We start from the raw sequence: 7,359 nt of genomic DNA on the forward strand, positions 1-7,359 counted from the left end.
ATTTTTTTTGTTATTTAAAAGTTTATGTCCAATTTATTTAGGATTTCATTCATTGGGGAGCACTATCAGACATTTGTCATTTATATTTTTATATGGATAGCATTCACAATGGACTGCAAAAAAAATTGGTCATACGGGCTGCTCTCTCCTTTTTTTTTTCTTTTTTTTTTTTTTAAAGACGTGCAATGTTTGATAAAGTTTGAAAATTTCCCATTGAGTAGAAAGGGAGGGGGTTGGGGGAGGGGTCAGATCAATCTAATGTAAATTCTAATCTTGTATTAATGGTGTCTGCGATGCAGGGTTTATCATATAAGATATTATAATTTAGCATCCAGGACCATGATTGTTCCTTGAAGTTCCGGTAGGGTTAATAAAAGACCGGGGCATGGTCTGACCAAATAAATTGGCCCCTAATTGAATCAGGAGAAAGAGCCAGTGTGTATTGACTGATAAGAAAGGAGTCCAGTCTATGGTATGTGTTATGAACAGGCAAATAAAAGGAATAGTTGTTCTTGTTACGATATAATACCCTCCTGACATCACCCTAGTGACAGGAAACATTTGAACCCATCAAGTTGGGCCTTGGTTTGGAATGCCTTTGATGTGCTTGTATCTACACAATATTATCAAAAGTATTGGGACGCCTGCCTTTACACGCAAACTTTAATATTTTATTAAAAGTTTATGTAAAATGGTTACACAGCAATTACGGTAGATTATTCTGTTATGTAATGTGAATAATAATGTGATATAAAAAAAAAGGCGGGACTCTGCCTTAAAAACGCAAAATGTAAGAGGACGATTAAGATTTTAGTTTGTTTGTAGCTAAAATACAACCATGGTTTTAATTGATATTTGACCTTGTTTTGTAGGACGTGAATGCTCCTGTATATGTCAGAAAGACAAGAAAGCAGCTAGTGGAGTCTATCTAATCAAGCCAGATGGAGCGAAGGCCCCTTTTCAGGTAAGACAACAAGACCTCTTTGAGTGTCTAGAATAAATGTATGGGTGGAGGAAAGTAAAGGAGATATAGGGCAAGAGAGAAAGGGGATCAAGAAGACTGGAGGAGAATGTGAAGCAAGTTAATATATATATATATATATTTCTGAGTCTCCCCGGCGCCCCCCCCCCACCACCCTGCCTCTGGCCACATGGGGTTTTGTATGCAATAGTCAAGGTGGAACGAATATTCTTTGTTTCCATTGACTTCTATTGGGAAACTCGCTTTGATATGCAAGTGTTTTAGATTACAAGCCTTCTTCTGGAACGGATTATGCTCGTAATCCAAGGTTCTACCGTATATATATATTTTATATTCTTGTCAATATTCCATACTTTATGAGCTGGTTTTATAACACCGTTACAATAGATGCTTTTTGCTCCCCCTGCAGGTTTACTGTGAAATCACAAAGAGCGGCGGGTGGACCCGTATACAGTTTCGTAATGGGTTAGATGGAATAAATTTCGATAGAACATGGAGCAGCTATGAACAAGGATTTGGAAATGTCAGCGGTAAGCAGTCAACTGTACTGTCTGTATAATTACTTTTATATTGAATGCAGCCAAAAACTTTTTTTTGCTTGTTTTGGATGGAGTGAGGCACAGGAGTGGATTGGGCTGCAGGACATTTACCCCCTGGGCCAGTACTAAGAAGATATGTTGAGATGGTTAGCCCCTAAGTGTATATGCTTCACTATTCAGACATCAATTTGAGCTTAATCCAAGGAAACACATGCTGGGCATAATACAGCTACCCGTTCCCTATTCAGACTTGAAGCACAACATCCCTCAGAAAGGAAATCTTCCAGCACCGAAATCCTTTGCGGCTTTGAGATGTTATGTAAATGAATACTGAGAGCTGGAAAGCTGGAAAGCTAATGGTGGGAAGCTGAGAGCTGGAAAGCTAATGGTGGAAAGCTGAGAGCTGGAAAGCTAACGGTGGAAACCTGAGAGCTGGAGAGCTAATGGTAGAAAACTGAGAGCTGGAGAGCTAATGGTGGAAAGCTGAGAGCTGGAAAGCTAATGGTGGAAAGCTAATGGTGGAAAGCTAAGAGCTGGAAAGCTAATGGTAGAAAGCTAAGAGCTGGAAAGCTAATGGTGGAAAGCTGAGAGCTGGAAAGCTAATGGTGGAAAGCTGAGAGCTGGAAAGCTAATGGTGGAAAGCTAATGGTCGAAAGCTAAGAGCTGGAAAGCTAATGGTGGAAAGCTAATGGTGGAAAGCTGAGAGCCGGAAAGCTAATGGTGGAAAGCTGAGAGCTGGAAAGCTAATGGTGGAAAGCTGAGAGCTGGAAAGCTAACGGTGAGAAGTTAAGGGTGGAAAGGTAATGGTAAAAAGCTGAGAGCCGGAAAGCTAATGGTGGAAAGCTAAGAGCTGGAAAGCTAATGGTGGAAACCTGAGAGCTGGAGAGCTAATGGTAGAAAGCTGAGAGCTGGAAAGCTAATGGTGGAAAGCTAAGAGCTGGAAAGCTAATGGTGGAATCTGAGAGCTGGAAAGCTAATGGTGGAAAGGTAAGAGCTGAAAAGCTAATGGTGGAAAGCTAAGAGCTGGTAAGCTAATGGTGGAAACCTGAGAGCTGGAGAGCTAATGGTGGAAAGCTGAGAGCTGGAAAGCTAATGGTGGAAAGCTAATGGTGGAAAGCTAAGAGCTGGAAAGCTAATGGTGGAAAGCTGAGAGCTGGAAAGCTAATGGTGGAAAGCTGAGAGCTGGAAAGCTAATGGTGGAAAGCTAATGGTCGAAAGCTAAGAGCTGGAAAGCTAATGGTGGAAAGCTAATGGTGGAAAGCTGAGAATCGGAAAGCTAATGATGGAAAGCTGAGAGCTGGAAAGCTAATGGTGGAAAGCTGAGAGCTGGAAAGCTAATGGTGGAAAGCTAAGAGATGGAAAGCTAATGGTGGAAAGCTGAGAGTTGGAAAGCTAATGGTGGAAAGCTGAGAGCTGGAAAGCTAATGGTGGAAAGCTGAGAGCTGGAAAGCTAATGGTGGAAAGCTAAGAGATGGAAAGCTAATGGTGGAAAGCTGAGAGCTGGAAAGCTAATGGTGGAAAGCTGAGAGCTGGAAAGCTAATGGTGGAAAGCTAAGAAATGGAAAGCTAATGGTGGAAAGCTGAGAGTTGGAAAGCTAATGGCGGAAAAAAATGTGCAAGGCTGTCTCCCAATAAACCATGTCCTTCAAGGACACCCAACTTTTACCATGCCCACCAATCGGCGTGGGCACCCTGACACACTCTGCATGGGAAACTTTCCTTATTCTACTGAAATCTGTTCTAACAATGAAAAGGCTAATTGGTTGTTTGCCCCGCAGGCCAAAGGTTCCCAGTTCCCCCCGCCCCCCCCCATGGTGGGAAAGTATTAGAGTCCCCTCCACCAGTGGAGGACTGGAACGATTTTCCACACCTACTGTCATGGTCATAGGAACTGAGGGAAGATCGGCAACAGGGACATAGACAGCAATAAAACGTGAAGTATAATATAATGGATGCAGCGCTTTCCGATAGACGAATAAGAGCAAAGTCCTTATCAAATATGATGCAAAAATTACAGTGGAATCCAACCAGTGCATTTTTCACACACACAAAGTGCTGTAGAAGTCCTCCACCGAGGAGAGCAAAGCACACACTGACCCTTACCCTCAATGGCAGTCAAACACACTCAATAATCTCACAGGGATGTTGTAGACATGCGCAGTTTGTTTAGTTCCAAATTCATTTTTCGATGTCATTTTCAGATTTTCATTCTTCTTTTCGTATTTCCGAATTTTCGAATTTTCGAATTTCCGAATTCTCGAATTTTTGATTTTCGAATTTTCGAATTTTCTCATTTTTTTAATTTTCTGAAAAATTTGTTAAACGGGTTTTCGTTAGTTTGAATATTTCCCAAATGAACGAAAACCCGTTTAACGAATTTTTCAGAAAATTCAAAAATGTAAAAATTCGAAAATCAAAAATTCGGAAAGGCGGAAATCCGAAGATAAAAAAACCCGAAAATTCGAAAATCTGAAATAATAACTAATAATAACTATTACTCACTATTAAATTATAGGTATTGGAATTTCCTTTCAAATTTGGCTGTTAGTGAATGTAACAAATACCGATTCATCCAAAGTTACGAATTATCCGAAATAACGAATGTCGCATCTAAACGAATGGAACGTAACAAATGAATAAAAATAAAACGTTATTATTATTATTATTTTTAATTATTATTCATTTGTTAAGTTCCATTAGTTTAGATACCACATTCGTTATTTCGGACAACTCGTCCAACTCGTTTCATGGAAGTCAGCCTCTTAATAGTTGAAAACACAATGTGGTGTGTGTGGTTGGATTTATTTAGCAATAAAACACGGGCAGGGGTTCTAGCCTTTCACTACTTTACTTAAAAACATTTTTGTTTCTATTTTTTTTTGCTGTTGGAGGTTGTTTATTTGCAATCATTTTTTATTGTTATTGTTAATTTATTATTCACGCAGGTGAGCATTGGTTGGGACTGAAAAATATGAACATCCTGACCAACCAGAAGAACAGACGATGTAAACTACGTATTAACCTGCAAGACTTTTCCAATGCCACAGCCTACGCACAATATGACACCTTCAACATCGGCCCCAACTCCGCATTCTATCCGCTAACAGTAGGAAAATACTCAGGCACAGCCGGTAAGTGCCCACGGTTTCAGTTTACTTCTTTAAGGTGTATTCAGGCTAAAATGGAAGAAGAAGTAGAACACAATATCAGTAGAAAAAAAAACAGTAATAAATAGCAACTGGACGTATGGAATTCAACTTGGGATGGAAGCCATTTTTTAAGACCAGGGAAAGAGTAAATCCCTTGCCAACTTTATATTTTATCTGTGTTCCATTAGGAAGCTGTCCTTACACTAGACATGCTCGGTTCGTTTCGTTACGAATTAAAATTTGTACAAATTTTTCCTTATTCAGAGGTATCCAAATTCAAAGAACTTGAAATAAGGAATCAAAATTTCAGAAGAAATTTGAATGGTTTTCAAATAGAATTTGAATAGTTTTCGAACTGAATTCGAATTTCCGAAGAGAATAAAATAGAAAAGAGAAAAAAATTAAAATAATAGAAAAGAATATAATAGAATATAAAATTTATAAAATTTTAATAAAAGATCCCATCCTCCATAACTCCAGAATTGGAAGGAAGCAGGAGGAAAATCTTAGTGAATAAAAGGTTTTAGTTGAGTTTTTATCCAGTGGTTAGCAAATAGCTGATCCTTATTTTTAGGTATTTCTTTTAAAACCATCCATCGCCCATCATAAAAGAGCTTCTCTTCAATATTTTGTCCAGATGTTTAACCATCTCAATAATGGGCTCTTTCACCCCCTTCCTGCCCAGGTCATTTTTCAGCTTTCAGGGCTTACACTTTGAATGACAGTTCCGCGGTCATGCTACACTGTAGCCATGTGAAATTTTTATAATTTTCTTCACACAAATAGAGCTTTCTTTTAGTGGTATTTAATCACTGCTGGGTTTTTTATTTTTTACAAAAAAAGTCAGAAAAACTGGTGGGAACTGATAAGTGGCACTGATGTGCACTGATGGGTGGCACTGGTCTGCACTGATAGGCAGCACTGATGGGTGACACTGATGGGCGGCACTGATAAGCATTGATGGGCACTGGTGGGCAGCATTGATAAGCGGTACTGATGGGCACTGAAAGACAGCACTGACTGGCATCACTACTGGGCAATGATTGCTGGCACTTGTAGACACTGATTGCTGGCACTGGTGGGCACTGATTGCTGACGCTGGTGGGCACTAATTGCTGACACTGGTAGCATTTCATTGCAATAAGGGCACTGATGATCAATGCCCTGATTACTTTTCTTGCTGTTCCCTACGTGAGGAGATGGTGCTGATCAGCGCTCCTTGCCACACAGTGTGAGGTGATGAGAGCTGATTTCCAGTTCTTCCTGTATTTACATGTGACCAGCTGTGATTGGACACAGCCAAGCACCGGGTTAAAGAGCCGCACCAGCTCTTTAACCCATGGCCGTTCGGGTGCGCCGTCATATGACGTCCACCCAGAACGAGAGCCGCACCGCCCCTCCGTCCCATTTAACTGTGGGTGGGCGGGAAACTGGTTAAGCATCAAAAAAAATTGCTAACAGAAAGAAAATTACGTAGGGCCTAAAAAGCATAATGACTTTATTACAAAATACAAATCTTAAAATGTCCTGCCGAAACGCGTCTAGGAACGTTTTTGAGCTATATCATTCTGTAATCCTTATAGATAGCTTTCTAAGTGTATCGACTAGGTGTATTTTGCATGTGCAATTTACCCCTCTCCTGGGATTTTGTAATAAAGCCATTAATTCATTTTTGGCGTGGTACTATTCTACTTAATTTCTTTTCTGTTAGGGATTTTTTTTTATGTATTTGAAGTTGTTAATTCATTTATGGTGTGGTGCCACTAAAGTCCTACCAAATTTTTTTTTACTGTTAGGGATTTTGTTATTTTCATATGTAATATAAAAAGGACGTGGTACCAGTAAATTTATTAAGCATAGGAGGAGGCTATTTTTCCCCCTTCTCCCTCCAGTTATAATTATAATACATAGTCCAGATGTTTAAGATGTGACCAATCCAGTTTAGATTCAAGTTGAGACTAAAATAATGTTATGGTCAACGTCCAAACACCTAACTATTCTAACATTTCTTCTTGCAGGAGATGGATTCAAGGGAACTCTAGCCTCAGAGAATCAGTATGGCAGAGCCTTCAGCAGCCAGGATTCCCCCCATGATGGTTGCACTCCGAAATGTCGTGTAGATGATATGCTATTTAAGAGCTGCAGTCAAAAAGTGCAATCCGGCTGGTGGTTCAACGCCTGTGGATTGACCAATCTCAATGGAAAGTACTACACACCACCAAATCATTTGTACCAGATGTCTTTTTTGTCTTGGCCAACATGGAGGCTATACGAATCTCTGAAATCCACAACAATGTCTGTGATTTGCAACTAGAGGGGAATTGAAACACGGGAAATTATTTCTGTACTTATTTCAAGTGTATGTATAACAATATTTTTATTTAGATTTGGATAGAGAAGGGGAAAACCCAATAGAGATTCGAAACTCTCCTCGTTCTATCCAAAACCTGAAAAAAAAAAAAAAGAAAGTTTACCCACTTAAGGACCAAGCCTATTTTTTCAAACTTGGTGTTTACAAGTTAAAATAATTTTTTTTCTGCTAGAAAATGACTCCCAAACATTATTTATATATATATATATATATATATATATATATATATATATATATATATATATATATATATATATATTTATTTATATTTATAACGTTTGGGAGTCATTTTCTAGCAAAAAGAAATAATTTTAATTT

General features: G+C 39.1%; 1 protein-coding gene across 1 annotated transcript in view; it reads left to right on the forward strand.

Moving 5' to 3' along the window:
• Positions 1–7,156, forward strand: part of LOC143942194 (angiopoietin-related protein 5-like) — a 34,583-nt gene extending 27,427 nt beyond the window's left edge. Inside the window, exons 4-7 of the mRNA XM_077463448.1 lie at positions 873–964; positions 1,392–1,512; positions 4,467–4,652; positions 6,689–7,156. Of these exons, the coding sequence (XP_077319574.1) occupies positions 873–964; positions 1,392–1,512; positions 4,467–4,652; positions 6,689–6,984 (695 nt within the window). The 3' untranslated portion in view covers positions 6,985–7,156. The remainder of the gene's footprint in view (positions 1–872; positions 965–1,391; positions 1,513–4,466; positions 4,653–6,688) is intronic.
• The last annotated feature ends 203 nt before the right edge of the window (positions 7,157–7,359 follow it).

The sequence above is a fragment of the Lithobates pipiens genome, unplaced genomic scaffold, assembly GCF_037356315.1.
Source record: "Lithobates pipiens isolate NorthernLeopardFrog02 unplaced genomic scaffold, aLitPip1_a1.2 Scaffold_30, whole genome shotgun sequence".
Lineage (NCBI taxonomy): Eukaryota > Metazoa > Chordata > Amphibia > Anura > Ranidae > Lithobates > Lithobates pipiens.